At 45.2% G+C, this 24,382-nt stretch overlaps 1 protein-coding gene across 1 annotated transcript in view; it reads right to left on the reverse strand.

Moving 5' to 3' along the window:
• Positions 1–3,077: 3,077 nt before the first annotated feature.
• EHD3 (EH domain containing 3) overlaps positions 3,078–24,382 on the reverse strand; it is a 31,822-nt gene continuing 10,517 nt past the window's right edge. The window contains exons 3-6 of the mRNA XM_013304733.2: positions 21,327–21,424; positions 7,822–8,234; positions 6,669–6,833; positions 3,078–5,133 (exon numbers count right to left, since the gene is read on the reverse strand). Of these exons, the coding sequence (XP_013160187.1) occupies positions 4,606–5,133; positions 6,669–6,833; positions 7,822–8,234; positions 21,327–21,424 (1,204 nt within the window). The 3' untranslated portion in view covers positions 3,078–4,605. The remainder of the gene's footprint in view (positions 5,134–6,668; positions 6,834–7,821; positions 8,235–21,326; positions 21,425–24,382) is intronic.

Consider the following 24,382-nt stretch of genomic DNA (forward strand, 5'->3'; position numbering starts at 1 on the left):
TCCCACATCTTGTCCCTATAGTAAGAGAAAGATTGAGATAAACAGTAGCAGAGGAGGAAGCTGTCAGTGATGCAAGAGGTATAGCGTGTTCTGAGGTGAATCCTGGAGCAGCTTGCCCTGGTTCCTGCTGGGCTTGAGGATCAGTCGCTCTGTGCAAGGTCAGCTGGCCCATCACTCTGTGTCCCCCACCAAAGGTTGCTGTCAGATGGACAAAGCATTAAGGCATAACCAGGACAGCAAGTTGAAAGAAGTTTCCAGGCCTGAATCTGAATTTTATTGTTGTGTGAAGTTTATGAAGGAACTTAAGATGATGGAAAAACTGATTCTAACCTTCCCTGTTTGATTAAAAATCCCTCTGAGCTCCAGCACGCTGGCTAAATTCCAGCTCACAGAAATAATTGCCTTTTCCTAAACTATGCACCTCCTGCCAAATCTTATTCGGGGAACTCGGTGTAATTACTATCCTTCCCCTTCAAATAAACGGTTGTATAGCACTGTTGATCCAATCTGCCTGTCATGTTCTATAGTAGAGAGAACTTAATTTTTCAACTAACTCATATAGCATGTAGGTACAGATTTTTCCTCTCTAAACCCTTCCCAGAAAGGAAGAGAAAAGAAAGACCAAATGCAGTTCCTTCTAGAGGAAAGAGAAAGGGATTCCTTGTTCTTCTGACCTCGTGGAAGCTCTTCTGTCCGAGGATGGGTAGAGAGGGGCAGGAGGGGATCAGGAGCGAGCGATACTGGCATGTTCATGTGATAATCCCCCACCCACGGGCATGAGCAAATGAATAGGTTCCTCTGTGTAATGTCGTGGGGAAACCTTGTCCAGTAATTGAGAGCTGCCCTGAGGAAAAGGCAGCTCTGTGGGACGCGGGTGATCGCCTTTGGGTGCGTGCGTCAATGAACCGGCCAGAATGCCCACAAGCCAGAGGGTTGTGTGCGCAGCCTCGAGTCCTGGTGGGCTGGAGAAGTCACGTATTTGCTGCAGATGTGAGAAACAGGACAGGTGGCTGGGATTGCCCAAATAGCTGTAACTCTGCAGGGAAATGAAAAGGGGAAAAAAACCAAAAAAAGGGTGCGGGGGTGTGCAGCTGCTGTCTGTGGGAAGGGGGTGGAGGAAATGTATGCATTCAAGGCCACGCTGGAGAGTCGGGCTGCTGTGCTTTTGTACAGAGAACTTCAGGGCGCTTGAGATTTGGTGTGGGGTTGTTGGTTGGTTGGTTTGGTTTGTGCGTTTGGTGTGTTGTGGGTATTTGTAGGTTTTTTTGTTTTGTTTTTTGTTTTGGTTTTTTTTTTTTTTAAGCTTCCTGAAGACCTTAGCAAAAGTGAAATGTGCTGCCTAAACTTACCTGAGTATGGAGGACTGCTCGTAAACTGCCTCGCTGCAAACAGCCTCTCAAGTTGCTGTCCCCTCTGTGACAGGGTTGCTTTGTCCCCTGCCTTGTTGCTGAACATCAGTGCAATCGCGTTAAGTAACTCCGAGCTGATCACTAAAATGCTCATGTTGGTTTTCCCCCTCCAACACGACGGGGGAAGTTGCACTCTGACAGCGCAAGTGGTTTCTAAGTGAGTGTCGAAAGAAAACCCCCACGCCACAGTGCTGCGGTGGTGTTCTGTGCACTGGAGCTGTGCTGACAGGGTGTCGCTCCCGAGTGAATCCTGCCCAGGCACCCCAGAGGCTGCCGTGGGGAGACGGAGCAGGAGCCTCAGCATGATGCGCAGAGGCAGGAGCTGCGGCAGGTGCTGTAGTGCTGGCATGCCCTAGCTGTGGTGTGGGGGGTGAATGTTGCTGCCAGTGACACAGAGAATCTCTTGCTGTCTTCTGTTTAAGAGCAAACTTTTTTTTTTTGAGATGGCTAAAGCACAATTGCTGTCCGTGCGATGAAAAGTAAACTACTACACGCTTTAACAACAGGCTAGTGGTTTGGTTTGTGAACTTGTACGCCCAAACAAGCAAACACAGGCGGCTTTGTGCCCTGAAAGCTGTTTGATACGTACTACAATGAATTTTTGGCCAAGCAGCTTGCCGGTGTGTACTGGAAAAAGACTAATAGACCTTTACCTTCTGCTGTCCCCTTTGAGAGAACCAGTAATTTTCTGCTTTTAAAAAAAAAGCGTTAAATTTTAGCATGATACAACTGGCACGAGCGGACATCAGAAAACCATGCCTGCGCAGTGGTAGGGGCTGATCCAGGGTGCTCTGTTCAGCCTCAGCCTGGAGTCAGATGGATGCAAATTCCACAGCAAAACCTGGACAGCGTTAGCAGACTGCACACTGTAACGCCTGCTAACCCAGGGGTTACTGGATAGTTGAACTGGAGTGACATTCAGTCTGCTGACTTTTCTCTAAATTTGCATTTATTGGTTCTTGCTCCCCACCCTACGATTTCCTCTCGCCCCTCTCATCCTGTGCAATGCCGTATGGAAACCCTGGCAGCCACTGCAGCTCACAGCCTTTATCCCCCAGCACCACCCTAACTGCTCTCGCTGCCTTAGTTGGTGCATCTCACTGTCCCTTTCTGGGGACAATGATCACTGTAACGAACCTGTAAAGAAAGGGCGATGAAAACAGAAGTAAAATTAAAGCCAGCAAGATTTAAGACTAAGGGTTTTTTGTGTTCTTTCCAGATCTTGATAAATCTGTAGCATTCCCATCTGTGACTGGCAGGAGGAAACTCTTTCGATATATTCCTTACCCTATATATGAAATAATAATTGAATATGAATGAAATAATAAAAAAATGAAATAATGAAGTATTTCTTTGGTTGTTACTTCTGTCCTGCGTTGAACAAGGCGAATCGTGGGTACAATTCCACTTGCTTCAGCAAGTGTCAAGGTCGTGATTAGGCTGCCCAAAGAGAAAGGAGACACTGCGTATGTTACCCAGCCATTCAGCAGTGCACACCCGACTCTGGCAAGCCTGATCTGTACATGCACGTTTGGGAAATGCGCTAAGAATCATTTCCTCATTCTGTTGCGTGTGAAAATGAGTTGGGTTTTTTGGTGTTTTTTTTTTTTTTTTTTTTTTTTTTTCCCAGCTGCACTTCATTTTGCCATGTAAAGAAATAGACAGATCTGGCCTTTCTTTTTTAATAATGTTTTAGGACCAGGGTACAAAAAAGGTTAATGCATTAATTCTTAAGACAGGTGATAAATGTACTGCAATAAGCACATCCTACATACACAGAATATATTTCTCTATAGAATATGAACACAGAGATATAAAATAAGTTATACTTGTCTTGGTTTTTCATCACAGTAGGAGCTCAGCTTATATAAAGTGACAACAGGAATTGGAACAACACGCTGCTCCAGAGCAACAACAAAACCCAGAAGAGTGCCTGCGAGTGTGTGTGTGTGTGTGTGTTTGGGAAATAAAATAGGAAATCAAGGGATTTCTGCCAAAATCAAGTCTTGGAAACAAAAATTTCATAGAGCGTGAACGAGCAGGGGAAGGTCTCTTGGCTCAGGGTAGGGGTTCTGGAGGGAATAGAGTGTTACTGTTTGGTGAGGAGAGTGGGTGAAGGCTGTCAACATCTCCGCTACACCTGTCGGGGACTCGGGCAGTAGAGCAAGCTCTGCCACTGCCCTACCGAGTTCTCTGCTGTTATGGACCATCTACCTGACAGTGCGGGGTTTCTATCTTTACAGAAAGAATGGGACTTAGCAGCTTTCACTGTGCAAGGTGAGAATAAACTTATCACTTCGCAGGAATGATAGCCACCACCATTGTTCAGAGGGAAAACGCTATCCACCAGTTGTGAAACACTCAGTGAGCCTGGGAGCGGTACTCCTCCCTCCCAGCCCACCTGATGTCTACCTCTAGTGCCCCCTCCTTCTGTTCCCCTTGCGGGGGTGGTTCTCTTGGCTGTGCCTGCAGAACAAATCTCCCCCAGGGACTGAATGGAAGGTAGAGAGGACTGGAAATCCTTAGTGCTTGTCCCACAGTGAACAATGAGGAGCTCCAGTTGCCCAGTTCAAAGCTGTTTCAGATTTTATTTATTATTTTTTTCTTTAAGGACAGGGAAACATTTGTAAAATTTGCATCTAACAGTGAATCGAGGTTCCTAAAATTCTGACCTCTGGGGTTTAGTATCTAGTATTTTAGTGTGGTCTTATATTCATTAGGAAGTACTCTTTTTAGTTTGGCCAATAGCTTGGAGAACTTGTAGTTTCCTCTTCCCCATCAAGATCTCAGTCTCCTGAGGTTTGCGAGACCCATTAAACAGCAGAAGGTGCAGCCAAAGCTCAGGAGCGATACTGGCAGTTAGGAGATTTCTATCTGTGCCTACCCCACTCTCAAAACCATGCAGCCCACTTCAGGTTTTTCTTCTATTCCCACTTAACAGATTCTGTTAGTCTCAACATCCTTTCTTTACCTTCATCTTTACAGACTACACATGAGAAAGCAGGGACGTTACACTGGAAGAGTTAATTGCATATTATCACGAAGAAGATTGGACCTTTTTGTTCTGCTTTTGTTTTTTTCATACAGCAAAATAAGTACAAATCCAAAGGTGATCTCACATCTAAAGTATAATTTAAGTAAACATGTTTTTCTAGATCTTTTTTCCCCCCCTTCCCTCTGCCCTGTAACCTTCCTTTCACTCTGTTATTTTCCTTTTGGATGGAGGGAGGAGATGGGAAGGGAGCTCATTTGGCAGCTCATGACCCTCCAACTTGACTTTAATGAGATGATTCGCCAAGGCAAACTCCTCATCATCCAGCATGCCATCTTTGTCGATGTCAGCCAGTTTCCATATCTTGCCCAGCACCGTGTTGGGCAGCTTAGACCTTACCATCTCCTTCTTTGCATTGGCACCAGTTATTTTACCATCAACAGGTGACAGTGTGTAGAAGATCTCATCATACATGGGCTTGTCCCTGGCCACCACCCACTCAGCATCATCGATCCCTTCACCAGCGCCTTCGCCGTAGCCATGGCCGAATGGACCATGCAAGGTGCCCTCAAAGGCTCCTCCCTTCACCATCTGCGTTGGCCGCTGCGACTCTTCCTGGCGTACGAGCACCATGAGCTGGGCGATGTCATTAGCCAGCATGTCTTCCACAGTCTCCAGCAGCTTGCTCTTCAGCGGCTGGAACTTGCTAAAATCCTGGGCTTGCAACTGATCCTTAAAGTGGGACAACATAGCAAGAGGTGAGTGACATGGCCATGCACAGTGCAGTGACAGTGTAGAGTGGGATGCCTGTCTCCTGTCGGGCTCAGAACCCTGCTATTGCAGAGGAAGAGTGGGGAGCTCAGCGTTCCCTCCTCTGATAGCCCTGCTCCTCAGCATGTGATGGGGTCTCCCTGGTTGGCCTTGCTCTTACCTAAATCCTCTTTAGGTCCTACAGAAAATGACCTTCTCAGCTTACAAAGAGGGGCTGACATGGTACAGAGAGGGGACGTAGTTTACTTGTGATGGCCATATGCAAGTAAGACTCCTCCTTTCCAAGCCACACAGAAGCAATCTCCTTGAAGACCAAATTGTTCAAGGCAAACTGGTTATGCAGCTCTTGCTACATCTTGCAGCCAGTGCTCTGCATTCCCTCCCACTCTGTACTCTGGGAAGGAGATGTGCATCTCTCTGATGCCATAAAGACAGCAGCACATCTATAAAGAGGTGAGCACGTCTTTACAGCATGGCTCAGTTTCTGTAATTTTCACAGCTAAGCAAATTGCTTTGAGCAGGGCCTGCAGATAATACCTGCAAAATAACCTACAGCTTTATCCTTTACCTTCTGCTTGATAAATCTAGACTACTCACTCCTACTGGATTGGAATGTCACGTTTAAATGCTTAAACACACATTTTTAACTAGCAGTGAATGGGATCCTTTATTGGACACACTCTATAGATCCCATTCCCAAGAACTTACAGAAAATATACTTTCAAAAAAGAGCAAATGTTGTGTTTTCCATACGAAGCTAGTAATGACTTCAACAGCTAGCAGCAACTCGGAACAGGTTTCTGCTTGGACTGAAGCCACACAGCAATGTATCAGTGTCCAGCATTGTTTGAATATACAATACAAGGCTCTGATCCAAGGCCCTTTGAAGTCTCTGACTGACTTGAACACTGGGTCAAGTCTCAGCTCTGTGAACAGAAAACCTGCTTCTCTGCTTAAAATAGAAAAGGGGCTGTGAGTTTTCACAGCCCCCTTTCTCTCCTAGAAGCAGAGTGAAGCAGAAGACTTAAAAAATACAGCTCTTGAGGAAAGGGGCATATGTAGGCTTTTTGGGATACAGCTTTCCTTTCGATATAAATTAACAGTATTCTTAGGCCTGAAAATATGCAAAAGGAACCTAGAATTAAAAATAAAGAAAAACAGAAGAAATTATTTGGTGTAAAGTGCTATTCAGGCAAAGATTTGAGAAATGCAGGCAGCTGTAGCTTCACATGAGCTCTAGGTGCAAAAAGTGTTCATGCCCGAATATCGCCTGCAACATTATTCCAAGGCCCGTTTCAATTCATTTGTTCAATTTCATTTTCAAATTCAATTCAACAAAAAAAATATTTCAATTTTCAATTCAAAAAAACATATTCAAGGCCTTTCCCACAAGCAACGACAATCGATGTCTGCATGGTTTCTGTCATAGTCCCTGCGATTACTGTCATGCTCTTTCCTTGGATGTCTGGTGCTCCAGCCAAGATGCCACTGCTTACCTGCATCTTTCTCAGATTAGGGAAGTCTCCTGGTGAGATCTGATGCTCCCGTTCAATCCGGGCATAAATCTCTCCCAAGTTGTTAACAAGCTCTTTCTTTTTATTGTCTTTCCCAAACATCGATGGCATTTCTTTCTTTAGGGAACTGATGATGTAGGCGTGGACCTGAAGGGCATTAAATGATACAGAATAAAGACGACGGGTGTTAAAGAGCACACCACAAAATTCTTCCCAACTGAGTATCTGTGCCCAGGACTTCAACCCTATCTTGTCCCACCCTGAAGAGCAAGCCCAGCTCCTCAGCTTGCCTGTACCTACTGGTTATTACTCCAGTGCTAAGTGCAGCTCAGCTGTGCACACTGTGCTGAGATGAGGTGTGAGGACAGCGTATGAGTCCTGGGCATACAGACAGTGATGTTCATACACACCTCCTGGAGGGGAGTGATGGTTTTTTTCTTCCACTGGGCATGGCCTTCCAGGGAATAGCCCCTTTTCAGTCCAAACCATACAGGTTTTGGAGCTCCCTAGACTTAAATGTTTTAGTACAAATACCAGTCCTTAATTTATGTGACATTCTGGCTTTTTTTTAATAGTGGACTAAATGTTTTCTCTTAGAAATGAAGACCTTTGCGCAGAAAGCTTTTTACAGATATTTTGATCTCTTTTCTCCACTGATGTGGGGTTATTCCCTGTATTCTGAGGAGCTTCATTCAGCTCATTTCAAATATTCAGAGATACAGCAGGCTTATTTGCCGTTCTTGTGAGTCTCCACCTCCTCTCTGTCCATCTAAGCCAGGTATCTCTCTTGGCTAAGAAAGTTTAAGGCAAAAGACCTAGAGCTTACCAATTCCCTTGGTATGTGATTCTGACATACTGAATTGGTCCTAAATCAGTTAGAGCAACTGCTTTCAGATCCCTTCAAGTGCTACCTGCTAGATACAGATCTGTGGCTATCTTCCTTGCTCTGGCCTGTTTACTCACCAAGCAAAGGAGATGCTTTCTGCCCTGAAGTGCCTAGGCCTGAGTGAAATGGGCTGGAAACAGCAGGATCCATGAGCTTTGCACGTCGAACCGGCCCAAACCACTTCCCCATAGCCTACATACTGCAGACAGCCCGAACTGAATGCTTGAGGGTTTCTATGCCAACACCCACCTTGGCCAGCCGTGCTCGCTTGATGAGATCATTCAGCTTCCTCAGGGCTGCGTTGCGGGGCAGGCTCTGGATATCCCTGAACAGGTCCTGCTCCTCTGCCTCAAACAACTTGCGGTTGTCGGGGATGAGCAATGGATGGGACCAGAAGGAGCCAATGTAAACCCTGATGACCTCAGGAGTGTTGACAATCTTTCCTAGGGACCACATGAGGGCACCGTACACCCGCATCAGCTGTTGAGTCTCTATCTGGTCGGCCTTGTTGAGGACAACTCTCATCTTGTCCTCGTGGTTCTTCAGGGCCTTGATGACCTCAGAGAACTCATCAGAGATGTCCAGCTTGTGTGCGTCAAAAAGAAGAATGATGCGGTCAACCCGCTCTGCAAACCACTCCAGTACAGCAGCGAAGTCATAACCTGTGAGGGGGGGTAGAGGAAAAACAGAGATGTACATGCATAGGAGTAGGGAAGCCTCCCTGCTGTACCTGGCCTATGCCACCTGAGGATAAGCTTGCAATGAGGAAGCTTCCCCAGTAGATCAGGTAGCTTGGTAAAGGAAACATGAAACATCATTCTTTGTCCCAAAGAAGGTGGAGATGAGGCACTGATCCTCACACTGAAATGCCCAAGATGCGCGCAGTTAAGGATAGCTCTCATCTTCTCTGCATTAAGAGATCACTCAAAGAAGTCTTAAATTTGTGATACAGACGCTTCATTCAAATGCATATAAGGAGAAAATGGCCATATTTAAGCAGCTGCTGCAGAAGCCTTGCATGTGGCAACAGAGGCAGTCTAGTTTCTGGATTGCTGGCCATCAGCATAGCCTACAAAAGGCTGCAGAAAGCTGGATAATTGCAGTACTTGCACCCAGACTGGTTTGAGATGCATATCTCTACTGCGTCATAACTCTCAGGTCTTGTTTGGTTGTGCGAGACTAACTCTGTCCCATCCAATTCAAAACCCAGGATGCAAATAACCTGCCTTACCTGAGCGATTGTCCTGTCATACCTGCTGCATGTGTACGAAGCAAAATGACTTGTGTTTACTTTGCTGAGCCCTTGACGCTTAGAAGGCAGCATTGCTGTGAACACCAGAGGTGGACTCAAGCTGCGAACAGCGGGTTCAAATTTCCTATGCCTCAGAACCAAGGATAACGGCTGCGCAGGGTTAGGCTTGGGTTCATCTCTAGGCAATATAGGGCGTGATAAATAGTGTGTGGAGATGTTTTTAAAACAACAGTAATGACAGCAACAAAATGACCTTCTTTCCTAGCTCTGTAGTGCGTTTTCACCTTCTTCAAAGCCTCACTGAGAGACTTGTGCTCTCCCTCTGCTCTGTCAGATTGCTCTCTTATGTTGTGCAACACTTGAGGTTATCTGTGTTGCCAGAGTGCTCCACTGTTAGGAGCGTTCTGGACAGAGCATAAGCTATTTGCATTCAAATAATTTAACATACTATTTTAATCTTGGCTTTCATGAATAAATGTATGATAATTATTAGTTCAGTGCCCCCCCCCCACCTCCATTTTCTTTTTTTTTTTTTTTCTTTCTGCCCTCTCCAAAACCTAGAAGGCAACCAGTACATCCTAGTCTTTAGAGCAGAATGACAAAAGGGAGGATGACTAAGCTCTGATCTTGACTTACCAATGGTCTTTTCTCCCTTGTGATTAAGCAAACTGGGGTGAAATGCTGGCTCTCAAGTCAGTAGTAAAGCCTACGTGAACTTTCTCTTCAGCAGGATAAATTGGTATTAACTATTTTCCAGTGAGAACTTTTATACAACTGCAAGGTATTATTACTTGGTAGTGTTTTGTTTCAGTCAGTTATAGTTTGCTCCTTACAAGAAAAGGGTAGGAGAGGGGAGCACTCTTGGATGAGGACAGCTTGCCCTGCTCTCTTTCATGGGATCTACAGACACTGTAGATGGAAACGATAGATGTTTGTCCTACCAGCGGCCTTCTGCTCGCTTAGGACACTGGTGCCTTCCCTAGCAGCAGCAGGTAATGCTGGGCCCTGTCTCTTTGCTCAGCTATGTTTGATGCCGAGAACTTCAGAGAATTCAGAATTAGTATTGCCTGCTGAGCATTCAATATATTACATTGATATCTGTATATCTTGCCTGGTCTCACCTCAGCAACAATCATGAGTCAGACCCTCTTACAACCAAAATAAACTTGGTCCTGCTTGCTTTCAGATAATAGTAGCCTTTTAACATTAGATGTTCTCACTGTATGGAGCTTGCCTCTGTTATCTGCTGTAAAGCTACGCATGCTGACTCGTTCCCAAATTGTGCTAGGAGGCAGTGGCAGCAGGGCAAAGTCAATGCCAGCACCTCATTTCACTTGGACTGGGTTCAGGCTGCAAGCTGTCCTTCTGCAAGCAGATCAATGAATTTGCAAGTGGGGACCCCCCATGGCATGCACACCCACACCTAATGTTTTGTTCTGCCTGGGCTGTACTGAAAGTCATCCAGCATGGCAGGATAGTTTATTCTTCATACACAGAGCTACACAGTTTGCTTTTTCACCATGGAAGCAATGAGTCAGGGCATCTCAATTGTTGTGGAGATGTTTGTGCATTTAATCTTGTCAATCTCATTGACTGGGATGCTTTCTTGTTGAGCTGGCACGTGTTTGAATTGCACCATGACTACTATTTTCAACCTTTTTCTTGGGGGTGTGTGTGTGTGTGTGTGTGTGTGTGAATCAAGAGGGAAACAGAGTTATTCTCTCTAGGGCGCCTTGTAATGCTACAGTGATGTCCTGCCACAGATCACCTGAGTGGTTTCCTTCTGACAGCAGAGGAACAGCCACTGTTAGGCTCTCTGTTGTTAACAGCAGCTGGGATGAGGTGTGGAGTGTCTGCACCTGACAATCACCCCACCTTTTAGTGATTCAGTGGAAGTGGGGACTTATTATTTAGGTAAGAAAAAAAAAAAAGGTGACATTGGAGTTTTGGTATTAGCTGAGGACTTGGGAGACTGCCCTTAGCCCTTTGATCTGTCTGGGTCACAGGGTTTGTCCAAAAGTATCTTTAGGTGCTTAGCTCTGACTTTTACCATGCATCAAGCCTGGATCCACAGTAGCACTTCCAGAGTATCTGCTCTGTGAGCCTCTCTTTCCTATTCACAAACCAAAATGTTGCTTTACCCAACGAAAGGGAATTAATATCTGCTCAGACCTTTTGTATGTTCCCAGCTGCTACAGTAATACACACAGAGTCTTGAATGCCCCTGTGGACTTCATTAAATGTCTAGATTGATTAGCAGACTTTCTTTCCCAGCTTCTTTGTTTGTTTGGAGACAATCTTCTGACAGTGGTCTCCTACATACCTCTATTAAACAGAACAAAGCCCTGGGGAGTAACACTTGGCGATGTTTCAGAGCAGTCACATCAGCATGGACTCATCTGCATCCCATGCTGGGACAAAAGCCCAACCTACACATTCCTCTTGTACGTCCTGCTTGCTTTGGTGCTTAGGGAATGTGGGAGACCTAAGCAAGAAATCAATCTCTCTCTCTGCAGTTCTAACAAGTGCTCGTTGCACCTGCATTCTCCTGTATGGAGGTATTTGGCAGGAAAACCAAGGCGAAAGCATATGTATTTTGATCTTAAGTGACAAAACACTTCAGAGGAAAACTATCGTGAGTGGTACAAGTGTTCCTTACTGTGTAGCATGACATGTGGAAAGGGCAGGTGGGCAGGTTGTCTGTTGACAGCTCTCTGCTTGGAGTCACTGACTGTGATGGTGTTTTCTCCATCAGATAAGTACTTAGAGAATTGCTACATAGATGATTCATAGGGTTGACACTCCAGTTTTGCTTTTAGCATATAAAAGAATAGACTGTTAAAACATTTGGATAGCAGGGTAACAATGTAAAACCCTAATGGCAAGCCATTAATAAAGCTGTTTAAATTAGGTCTTAAATAAATTAGGTCTTAAATAAAGGTCTTAAATTCATGTTTTAATGTTTATTTCAGAGCTTTCATTTCTGGAGGACTCTTCAATAGCATAGAGAACTCAGGACATTTTGCCTGACTCCAGCTAGCACTGGAGGTGCTCAATACCTGAAAACATATGAAGCTCATTCTGTAACTAAATCTAAGCATTATAGCCTCACTTTGATCTCTCCTCCCTGCCCCTTTTGTATTTCACAGAGGCATGGGGCCTGACTCTTCTGGCAGTTTATTAGTGTGTGAGCTTAGACCAAGAACTGATCTTGATCCAGAGACAAATTAGGAGTTTTTGAAGTTCCACTCTAAACGAGTTAAGTCTCTTTACACCCTCTCTCAGTGTTGTAGAGTGTTGCTAAGGCCTCTCACAAAAGCAGCCAGTTACTATCTCTGATTTGGCAGTGTTTCAGTGATGGGTGAAGCTATCCACATAACATAGCACAGCTTTATTATGAAGTTACAGGGCATTTGGGAAGCCATCTGCTTGCCAAAGCTGCACAAATACAAACCCATTATTACAGGGATGTTCAGACAGAAATGTAGAGGGGAGAATTTTCTGTTCAGTAATTCCTGTCTGTTTGTGGTTACACTTGCATTTCTGTTGAAAAATATGATGCATATTTAAACATTCTCTAGTATCACTGATGCAGCTTCTTTCACAACCTCCAGATAAGGTGAACACGAATAGAAAATTAATCCTAACCATACAGTACTAGAAGGACAAGATGAACATGATAATAATTTTGTTCAATCGGACATTTTTTCATGGGACAGATTTCCTTCTGACTGAAAAGGACTCAACAGATTTAGCACAAAGCTGACAAGTCAGCAGAACTGTCAGTGGATCCAGTCTACAGAGAAAATGATCTTTCAGACACCCTGCCACCTAGACTCCATAAGGCAGACTGGCTTAATGAATACTTGTCTGTGCACTACTGGAATACCTGGCAGCATGCATTTCACTAAGATCTAGCAGGATGATGCAATTACATTTCTGTCAAGTCAGACCAGGCATGATACAGTCTTTATGCTGACTGGGGGAAGGAGGATGATACCTGACCCAGCAGAAAATCTGCCTGGCTGTAACATTTTTAAGCCAATTTAAACCAGCAATGAGTGTGCATGTATTGGTTCAGCATTTCTAACTGTGTAGCTAGACTGGTTGGTTGGGGTTTTTTTTGTCTGATAGTAAACACGCTACTGGATTTCCTGTCTTGTGGAACCATGGCCACAGCCATGGGGGGATGGAATGGGAATAGTAAGATCATGAAATACTGAAAAACCTAAAGCTGCTGCTTTGCACCAGGTATCTCACAGCTTGCTGTCACTACTGCTTTTAGCAATACACCTCTTTCCTGCTGAATTTTAGTCAATGGGAGCTCCCTTCTCATCCTTATAAAGCTGCTGTTTATCCAGTGACTGAAAATTCACTAGATCATGGCCCACTATAGAGCTGAGTTTTATGGTTGTGTCCCTATTTGTCAACGGATAGATTGGTTTTGTGTGTCTGAGGACAGCATCAGAAGATGGGTTGGTTGGCATAGTGAACACTGACTACCTAGAGAAAAAGCAGCTCTTGGAGATGAAACAAATGCTATTCCGGGGAGCTAATTACTTGATCTGTATTTTTAAATTGATTAAGAGGGGTTTGGGAGGCTTAGTCTAACTGGTCACAGTGATACCCTGCCTGAAAGCCCTTCAAAGTCCAGGGAAGAGGACTATGTCATGGCAAAACAAGCAGGCAGCCCACACTGGAGGGGGAGAATGTGCCAGGAGGGGCAGGTGTTACCTGAGCGTGACAGATGGCTGTAAGCAAAGAAGGAAGGTGGTGACACAATGGTCAGAAGAAGAAAATGCAGGGAGGAAGGGAGGGGGAAGTGATACATCTCTTTAAGGAGACACAGAGTGGGAAGGAGGGTGGGTGCCTGTTGTGAGACCCAGGGAGGGATGGCACAGTGCAGAGATGAGGGTGCTGGGAAGAATATGAGAGATGAAACAGCTGGGACTGGGTGGAGGAACAGTAATTTGGGCAAGTTTCTCTCAAGGTGAGGAGCTGGCGGTGCCAGCAAGGAAAGGACAGAAGGGAAGATGAAAAGCGAAGGATGGGTATTGGATATACATTGCAGCTCGTCATAAACCAGCTTTGTAAAAAGCTGCCATACTCCTCTCTGGAAGTGGCTGCCTTCCAAAGGGATATAAAGAGATTCCTGTAATGTATGTCTGTGGGTGTGTTGGGAAGTAGACAGAAGTCCCTCATGATGAAAAGATTTCTATGAGTGTTACAGGTCATAATTTCTAGAGCAGGTCTCAGCTTGCCGATCACTTTTGCCTTTGCCTATATCCAAAGCAGCACTCTGTCCTGGAGCTGCTGATTCACAGCACTAGGAGCTACATCCCCCAGCCAGTGCTCTGCATTTCTTCCTCCTCAGTACCAGGAACTAATGGAAACATTACGTATGTTTTGGAGACTTAAAGGTTTCCAAAGCAAAGGCAAAAGGACTCAAAGCACAGCAAATCTGCGTTCTCCACTAGGAAAGATGGGTGGGTGTCGGACTTCTAATGCTAACATTTACATTAACCAGTACCTGGAGTGGCAGACTGGCCTTTTGCTTTCATGTTGTTTACTGCAAGGGTTTCAGGGTTGGGAAGACTGGGAGCCTTACAGGGCCCTTGCTTTATGTCAGTGGAAATTGTGTGAAACCTCACTTGGCATATTCAAATCAGGTGGAGCGAAACTGATGACAGCATTGCCCAGAGCAAAGTTTCCTTATAACAGCCTGTTTAGCTTCTATGTACGCACAGCAGAACTTGTCCCCTCTACCCTTTACATATTTACGTCTTTGTCATTTGTGACAGATGGATCGAGTGTTTCTTCGTACTCAGGCCAATCCTGAAAACAGTTCCTAGCCAGATTTCGAGACCTCAGAAGGCATCTGAATATAGGCCAAGTTTTCCGGAGAGGTCAGTGCACAGCAGTGCTGAGGCATAGCTGTAATTCCAAGGAAGTTTCTTTACCATAGTGTCCAAACACAAACTAAATTCTCCCAGTACACATAGTTTAAGCCTGGGGAGAAATCGTGTTTGAAAACCTGGCCATCAGTAACTGATAGCTGCTGCCAGTGACCAGGAAACACAGTCATCCTCCACTGTTACTCAGGATGCTGAAAGAATACATGATGGGCATAAATAATGCAAATTGATGAGATAGTGATGGGCACAACTATCTTTCCTTGATGAAATAGATACTTAAGATATTTTTGGAGTGCACAGTGCACAATAAAATGGACAAACTGAACAGCTGTTCTAAAAATCAGACTTGTTTGGTAACACAAATTAAGTGCTTATTATATGTTAAACAGGAATTAAAAAAAAAAAAGTGCAGCCCTTTCTATCTGTGCAACTATTTAATCTCAGTTCTTTTGCATTCTTTTTTTTCTCTTCCAGTTCTGGAAGTGCAAAATATAGCAGTATTTCCAAATTAAATCATGGAGACAGCCCCTCCACCCCCCTCCCTGAACAAAATCATGGTTTGGTTTTCCCCAAACCCAAATATAATCTTAAGCTGTTGTCTGCATCCTGCTTTCAGGTCAGAAGAGTTAGGCTCGTGGCTTCGCATATTCCTATGAATAAAAGGGATTACAGCTGTGCAGATTTTCCCCTCATTTTTGCATTGCTCTTAGAGGAAGCGCAGAACTGTGACTGTAGGAGCTGAGCCTTTCAGTGCAACACTATGTGTTTGTCAGATTGTGATAAAATCAGGCAAGTTGGCAGAGCAGCTACTGCACTGCAGCAATGGAGGTGAACTGGGAAGTCAAAACTACACAGTGCACTTTCACCTTCCCAGGCAGAGTGAAATACAAAATATAAGCAAACATCACCAGCAGGGAGTATTATAGCAAATATTTGAAATGCCTCCCTTTTAGAGTCTTTCAGGGTGGATGCTTTCAGTTGTGTATCATGCTGTTACTAGCACATGTGACAAAACTCTTTGGGAAAAGTATTTTCTTGTTGCCATTGTACCCTAAATGTGTTGCGTGAAGTGGGAGAACATCAATTCCCTTGGTGTTTGCCTTTTCCTTCCAAGCATGGCTATTTGAGACACAGTCAGTCTGAGAGCTCTGCACCGCCTAATACTGTTGCCATTAGCATTTTTCTTACTGTCAGGCTGCTGAGTGACTAAATATCCTTGGTGCTGAAGCTGCTGGTCATTTGGGAATTTTTCCTTCCCAGGAGACACTGTAAGGCTAGTGTGTGTGTGTATGGTTTGGTTTTGATTTTTTTTTTTTTTTTTTTCCCTTGGCTACGGGAAACCTGGGCTGCACTGCAGCCAGCAGAATGGAACTGGGTGGAAGGCTGGAAAAAGGCTGGAATAGTGTGTACTGGAAAGAAAGCCAATGGGGAATGATGCTGCCAGTCCTCCTGGGTAGGCCCTTGTGCTCACTGCTAACACAGTAAAGGGAGGAGGTGACATATATAGGGTGAAGATGAAGTAAGTGTTCACGACATACTCAGGAAGTACTACCCTGAAACAGGGATCAAACGCAACTTGTCCAGGGCATCACCCAACTTGGCAGACTTGGATCTGCTTAGCTCAGGGCATGTGTAGGTTGAGACGGATGGTTAGTGGAGCATGTAATGCTCAGCCCCCAGGGATGGCCCTGCGACTCAAGTGTATGAGCTGCTGTTACCAGGTGGCTCAATTAGTGTGGCAGGCTGCACAAGATGATGAATTACGAGGAATTCCTAACTCCTGCCCTGGCTCTGCTGTACTGCATGACCTGACCCGTGGTCATTCCCTTCATCCTCATTTATTTCAGTACAGTCATCCCTTTCTCATCCTCCCTCCCAGCAGGGTGGCCTGGGCTCATTATGTGACACTAGAACAGTGTTTTGCAAATGGATAGCATCTGTATTACTATCAAATTGTCAAAGCAGCCAAGACTGTGCTACTTTGGTACAAATATCTCCCCTATGGGCACCTCTGCAGCCTGCTGTTGCCTCAGGCTTAGCTGGAAACAATAAAAAACCAGAAGGACACAGTGTGAGGGGCATGTGGACATTGTCACATAAGAGGGCATGGATCTAAGACCAGAGAAGAAATGGCTGTTCTCCAGGCAAGGACCATTCAGAAGAGTGAAGGGCAGGATGCTTTGGGCCATGACATCCTGGGAACTTCCCAGGCCTGTAAATGAAACCTGTATATCCTAGGGGTCTAGCTACCATACCTGTGACACCATGGGTGCCCACCATGAAGAACTGCATGAGTCACAGGAGCTCAGCAGGACAAAAGTACTGCAGGCAGCTCCTTGGCTACATGTTTTACTAGAGCCTGAGTGCAGCAGCTGTGTCAGTGCTGGTGATCTCACTGCATGCCAAGGGGACGTGGACTTCAGCTATGACAGACTGCATCACCCTCAACTGCTTGACAGGCCTAAACTTGTTGGTCTGCTACTGGGAAACTTCATGGGCTGCTCTGTGGGGGGAAGGTGGCTCTTAGGATCATGTACTGGTGTCCTGGAAGAGAGCCAGCACAGTACTCCGTTTCTCAGGACGACACAGCATTCCCTGGAGGAAAGTTTTCTACCCACTTGCAAAGCCCTGCTGCTGGCTACACAAGGCTGACTGCAGTAACACTGGTGCTTCTGCACACTGGCTCATCGGGGAAGGGACTGAGTTATCTGTCATGTTAGTCTTTCCAACAGCAACAAGGCAGTGAATTTAATTCAGAGTTGAGTTCAGACAAATGCAAAGCTTCAGAACCTGGTCTTGGCCCCTGAATCATTCCTTTAAACTCCATTTCCTCACTCCTGCTACTTGAAACATGGATGTAGTAACAGCAACAGCTATTGCCTTGAAATGCAGGGGTATAAGGTGGCCCTCGTGGGTTGCTAAGCTTTGATACATGGTATTCTGCTAAGCTGGCACTGTAGATTAACTAATGCTCTTGACGTCTAATGCGAAAGGAGACAGACTTGCGATGTTCCCAGTGAAAGGAATTTCCTATTTTTAGAAATACTGCTGTTTCTCATGGGATGGGCAGGCTGGGAAAGTCTGCCACATCTTTTGCATTTTTACTTTTCCCTTCAATCTTATGACAGAAAGCTGCTTTACTGTCTACTCCCTTCCCTGACCCTGCTTCACAGGTACCCCGGTCTGAGGGTCTTAAAACCTACTAGTATCAAAGGGTAAGGAGCTCCGCTGTTCCCGGCAGTGAAAAAATTTCTAAGTGTCTCTTGGGAAACCTCTGCGAGACTCCCTCAGGTCTTGCTTCATTCCCAAGTGAAATCCGAGCAGGCTGGAAAGGTATAGAAGGGCAGAGGCACTTTGTTGTGTCAGCAGTTTTAAGCACTGTCTTGTTTTCTGCCTAGAAACCACGTTATTGCTCTATCTGCCTCCAAAATCAACTTGCTAATGAGGGCAGCAGGCTTCTTAGCTTGGTAGCAAATGCACCAGCCTCCACTTTTTCCTATTCCTCTTCCATGGAAGCTGGGAAGTGAGCACTCCATTTCAAACACCAGCTTCCTAGAGATAACTTCAAGCAAATGCTGGCAGCAGCCCTTCCTAAACATAAGCACCCCAGCATTCTTTTGACTCTTTCTGCTCCCTGGGCTGGATCCCCTGCAGACAGAAATTGCTGGAGTTCTGCCAGCTTCAACAAAGCTATGTTCTTCTAAACCAGATGAGGATCTTGCCCTGTAACTATTGAAAGGCCATCCGACATAACCCATGTGACCAGTTTCAGGCTGCCCTGGATATAAATGGTGACGTACTGAGATCCCATCTACCCTGTACTTTTAACTGCTGTCACTAGGTCAGTCAACAGCCAGGATGTGACAGTCCCCTTGTCTGGTTAGAGGTGTAGCAGAGCAAATTCTTGGGATGGCAGGATGAGCAGGAGGTGGCTGGGCTCTGTCTAGAGTTCTCATCTCCTGGCAAAAGGGTGGAGTGACCACACACTGTAGTCACAGGACCAATGCATAAGCACTTAATTGCACTAAGGGCAGAAAAGTTGTCCAGGAAGAATTTGCCCCATGTGCTGAGACAGGCCTCCAGTTCTACAACTAGGTATAGCTTAAAGAATCGGGACTCCCCTTTAGCTTTCTCTGCTTATGAGGAACATTCCCTTAGCTGTTTCCAGATGTCTGGGGAGGCGTTATTGGCTTGGGTCAAAATGCACCAGTGAGCTTCCTAACAGCGTACAGCTGTGCATCACTGTGTTCTGGCATTGCTGGCATTTACCAGAGTAGCTGCAGGAATCACAGAATCCTTTAGATTGGAAAAGACCTTTAAGATCACAGAGACCAACTGTTACCCTAGCACTGCCAAGTCCACCACTGAACATGTCCCTAAGCACCACATCTGTATGCCTTTTAAATATCTCTAGGGACAGTGACTCCACCACATCCCTGAGCAGCCTGTTCCAATGCTTGACAACCCTTTTGGTGAAGAAACTTTTCCTCACATCCAATCTAAACCTCCCCTGGCATAACGTGAGGCCATCTCCTCTTGTCCTATGGCTTGCTATCTGGGAGAAGAGACCAACTCCCACCTCACTACAACCTCCTTTCCAGGTAGTGGTAGACAGCGATAAGGTCTCCCCTCAGTCTCCTTTTCTCCAGACTAAACAACCCCAGTTCCCTCAGTTGCTCCTCACAAGATTAGTGCTCCAGACCCTTCCCCAGCTTCACTGCCCTGCTCTGCACACACTCCAGCACCTCAACGTTTCTCCAGGAAAATGCTGTGGGAAATGGTGTCAAAGGCTTTCCTAAAGCCTAGGCAGACAACATCCACGGCCTTTCCCTCATTCACTAAGCAGGTCACCTTGTCGTAGAAGCATATCAGGTTAGTCAAGCAGGACCTGCCTTTCATCAACCCATGCTGGCTGGGCCTGATCCCCTGGTCATCCTGTACCTGCCGTGGGATGGCGCTCAAGACGATCTGCTCCATAACCTTCCCTGGCACCAAGGTCAGGCTGACAGGGCTGTAAAATGGGACACCATGGCTCACTGGGAAGCTGATAAGAGAAATTTTGCAAAAGGAGGAGCAGTACGTTTTGCAGGAGGATATTTTTAGTACTGGAAGTAGCTGGAAAATAGGAAAATCTTGCAATATATGTCAGGATTTGAACTGGTGAGGAGATTTGGGAAAGGGGTTATGGAAACTTCTTTAGGGATTTGAAATGGGTCCATTTTGACTTGCTTTTTTTTTTTTTATTGTATGAGGGAACAAAAATATTTCCTCCTAAGCAAGTTTTCTTCATAGTGGTAGGTCCACAAGAGAACTGAGTTGCTTTCAGTGGCATTTTTTGACTGAAAAATGTTTACATCGTGTAATACATATTTTTGTTTACCTCTACTTCTAAACACTTTCTGCTGAAAGGAGGAATGCTTGTACAGCATGTTTTTCAGCCTTCTGATGATGAAGGCTTGTGCGTCTTGCTACCTTTTGTAGACTGCCTGGAAGGAATTTATGATCACTTAGTAGTGCAGAGACCCATGGTGAAAGAGCTTAATGTGAGTCTTCAGCTAACTCTAGCTGTCCTTTATAGCTTTATTGGTGCTTCTTTAACTAAGGTTCCTGTGGTGGAAGATCCCAGTAAAACAAACTTGGCTCTGTGCAAGGTAGCTGCTCAATTAAGAGAAAAGAACTTGCAAGAACAATTTTAATTCAAAGGAGCATTATAAAAGTGGGAAAGGCATGAGTCATCAGAAATCTTATGGGACAGAACACTGAAACATGGGAAAGGCCTCAACACTTTGGGTAGAGCCTGTGCTGCTGCAACTTAATTGTGCATTGTTAATAGGCAGTGTGAATGAGAACTGATCTTTCCAAACCTGAATGCTGTGATTACTACTCTTAGCTTTCTTCCAATGAAATGATGGAAAACTACCAACTTTGTCTAAGGAACCAGCAAGAAACTAACTATAGTTTCTTACAGAGTAAGAAAGTGACCACAGATGTTAGGTTTAAAGCATCAAGATGTTGCCCACTTCAGAGTGCCAGCCCGAGACACTCAGAAGGTCACTGAAAGACTCTGCTATTCATCAGATCCATTTAGCATCCCGAGGATTTCCAGATTCCCCATTGCAATGAGGAACCTGGGTGCCAATGGCTCTTAATCCCAATCCAGTCCCATGCTAGGTTTAGGGAGCCTGGCCAGTACAAGAAGCCTGCTAGGTCAACTGGAAAGAAACCAGGTTGATTGCAATGGGGGCCTTGCCCATGGCTTATCAGTAAGTCACTGGAAGCAAGTGTTTCTGCAAAGCAGGTAGGTATTAATTGACTCTTTCTGATGGAAATCAGTTCCCCTGGGAAATACCTGACCGTGACGGAGGTACTGCTGACCTTGTCACCAACCTTCCCTGAAACCATTTAAATTCTTTATAGCAGATTACCTACATTCCTTTGGACTCAATTTGCAAAGTCGTGCTGTACATCTGAGAGGCTCCTACTAGTGTTTCCGTCCACATCCTGTACAGCTTGAGGTGAAACTCCTATATAGAGTCCCTTTGGTTTTCAGTGCTGTTGTTTAGAAGAGAACTGAACTTGGGACTTACCTCTGCTAATTCTCTGTTTTTCTCCAGAAAGGATTCCTGGTGTATCAATGACGCTGATGCTCTCTAACACGGGATTAGGTAGCTGAGCACAAACAAACCTGTGTTTGAAATAAAAGAAAAAGGTATCTATGATGTGCTGAACATCACGGGCAGTATGGGACAAGCCAGGCTCTGATCTCACAACTCTTCTGTTGGAGCTTGGAGCTACTGCTGATTTAAAGAAATGAGAAAAAAGCTAAACCTGAGCACTTTCTCTTACTATTTTGTTGCTTCTGGAACATGGGTCTCAGTGATGACCTATGACAGGGTTTTTTTTATGTGACCCCCAAATTGTGAATTATTAATGAAAATGTGGAAATCCAAATGTCTTCATTTGCTCTTTAGATTTTAGAGTGAAGTGGTATTTGTTTTTCTTCACTTTAGCGTTCCCCTGCAGAGTCCTGAACTCAAGTGAACTGAAATAACTCGTTAAAAAAAAAATAAATCAGCAATGTTGTAAGATATTCATTCTTTTTCAAATCTGTTCTTAAACAGACAAAGTGTGCTATTCTTGCACCATGGAAATCCTAAAGCATAGGCAGCATGAGATCTCAGGAGGTGGTTTAGTCTATCCTCTGGCCTCAAGGCAGATCAATCAGATGTTTGTCTAAAGTGTTCTTCAAATCCCTAACGATGTAGACTCACCAACCTTTGCTGGGAGTCTACTCCATTGCTTAATTATCCTTACAAAAAAACCGCTTTCTTAATGTCTACTCTGAACCTCCCATGCTACAATGCCTTTGTCTCAAATACAGTAGACATGGAAAATGATGTATTTTTCCCCTCCTGTCACAACATATATTACTGTCATCCTGTCTTGCCTCAGTCTTTCCTTTAAAGAAAACAGTTTGGGTTCCCATCCCCATCCACCCCACCCCCAATCTCTTTCAGTTCTCTCTAGCTGCCTTTCCAGCTCATTTCTAAATCCCTGAAGACCCTTGCGGTTTTCCTTTGAGTCCTCTCAAACTGCTCCGTATACTTCTTCAGGCATGATGCCCCAAGCTGACATGGCACTCCAGCTGTGACCTTGCCAGTGGTGAATACAGTGGATGGATTGCTCCTTACCTCTTACATATGACAGTCCCGTCATATCTTAGTAAGATGACTGCTTTTTTAACAATAGTATGACACTGTTGACTTACATTGTTTGTAATTCACTCTTCCCCCCTCTGCAGCTTGATTTCTGTGTAATTGCTCTTTAGCTAGTTGTTCCTGTCTCGTATCTGTGCAAATCACTGCTGAAGAGTAACTTGCACTTGTTCGTAAGTGGGTTGCAGCTCATCTATTTCAGTTGCTGGTAACAGCAAAGGACAGTAAAAGCCTATCCACTGACATGGTTGGCAGTTAGCATTTCATGGATAGCCTTTTTGTGGTGGCATTCCAGGCAGCTATAAATACGTGTATGTATATGTACATACGCATATTAATAACGTGGTGTGACATCCAGGCATAAAAACACATGTTACTGTGGGAGGAAGCAGAACCATATAAAGGATGGGGGTTGGCACAAGGGCCACTAGATGCAGTCATGGCAGAGCCCTGCAGTGCTCTGACAAGTGGCTGGTTCTGTTGAAGTCCCTGCATTTATGAACTCCTCCAGGCTAAAACCTCACCCCAATTTTTCTACTTGTATGACTCTGAGATGATTCTAACAAGAGTGAATCCTCATGGGTTAGATTAGTGTCTTCTCTCCCTAAGCTGTCAGCTAATTCAGACCACATATTACAGTCTCTCTCTCCCACATCCACAGCTTTGCAGGTGGCAGCAAGGAGCGTTTTTGAGTGTGTAACACTTCATGTAGAAGTAGGGAGCTGGCTTGATTCTCCTGTTGAGTGCCAGGCACTGCAGCAGAGAACAAAAGGCTCAGGAGGTCATGTTATTTCCCTGTCCTGTCAGCCCAGGTTTGCTCTCCCATTGTCATAGCACTACACATTCCTTGTGGTCTAATATTAAATGGCTCAGGCAAGGGGATTTTCCACCAGCTTCTCTAGGGAAAGTACTCCACGGGAGATTTCAGATATAAGGTCAGAGGCCAGCATGAGTGAGTGCATTCTGGCTCTGTTGGCAAGATTGTTAAAGTTGCTGCCTTCCTGCTGTCCCAGCAGAACTGCAGGACCTCAGGGAGCATGACCTAATTGTATCTGGGGCCATACGAACATGGTGCCAGACTAGACTTTCACTACCTCTACAGGCAGAGCATGGGGGTGAAGGAAGAACCTGTTACCCATGATGTCTCCCACTGCTGACAGAACAAAAGCAGGACTAACTCCACCTTAGTTTCCCAAGACAGACTTTGGTGGTAGAAGGAATCTTACAACCAAGCCAATGTGATATGAAAGTAATGGCTGAGATTCCTGATTTTGCTCCAGGTCGCTGGTGCCAAACGAGTCCTCCTGATAACGAGGTGCAACCTGTAATCTCTCTGCTGGGATCCTTCCAGAGCTGTGGTACTGCCAGCAGAGCTGGACTGAGGAAAACAAGTCCTCTCAACACCCAGGAACCACCTGGGGCAAGGAGAGGTGGACAACAGACAGGGTACTGCAAAGCTGCTATCCTCCTCTCAGCCCTGTCTCTGCCCTTAGCCAGGAAGGTATGGGCAGGCGTTCCATCTCCGGGGAATGAAGGGAGGGAGGAGACAGGCTCTGGGCAGCACAATTAGCTGCTGTCTCCCAGCCAAATCCTGACTGTATCACTCTTCCCTTACTTCCTGGAAGGCAGCAGATCCTAGTCTCTGCCAGGAAAGGAGTACCAGTTGAGGCTGGATGCTCACTCCTGCTCCTCCATTTAGCTCCCCTGGAGCAGCAGGCTCTGCACCCACAGTGATGTAATAATCATTCACTTTAAGAAAGAAATATGTAAATATCTATAATGAAAACCAAGAAAGAATTTGAAAAACAGAGGATGTTAATCAACCCTTGCAAATGGGTTAACAAGACATGGCCTTGGGAGAAGGAATAGATACTGTAAATAAGTCAAGCTTAGAAATAACAAGATAAGCTCAAGAAGAATCAAAATGT

Source organism: Falco peregrinus, chromosome 11, assembly GCF_023634155.1.
Source record: "Falco peregrinus isolate bFalPer1 chromosome 11, bFalPer1.pri, whole genome shotgun sequence".
Classification (NCBI taxonomy): Eukaryota; Metazoa; Chordata; class Aves; order Falconiformes; family Falconidae; genus Falco; species Falco peregrinus.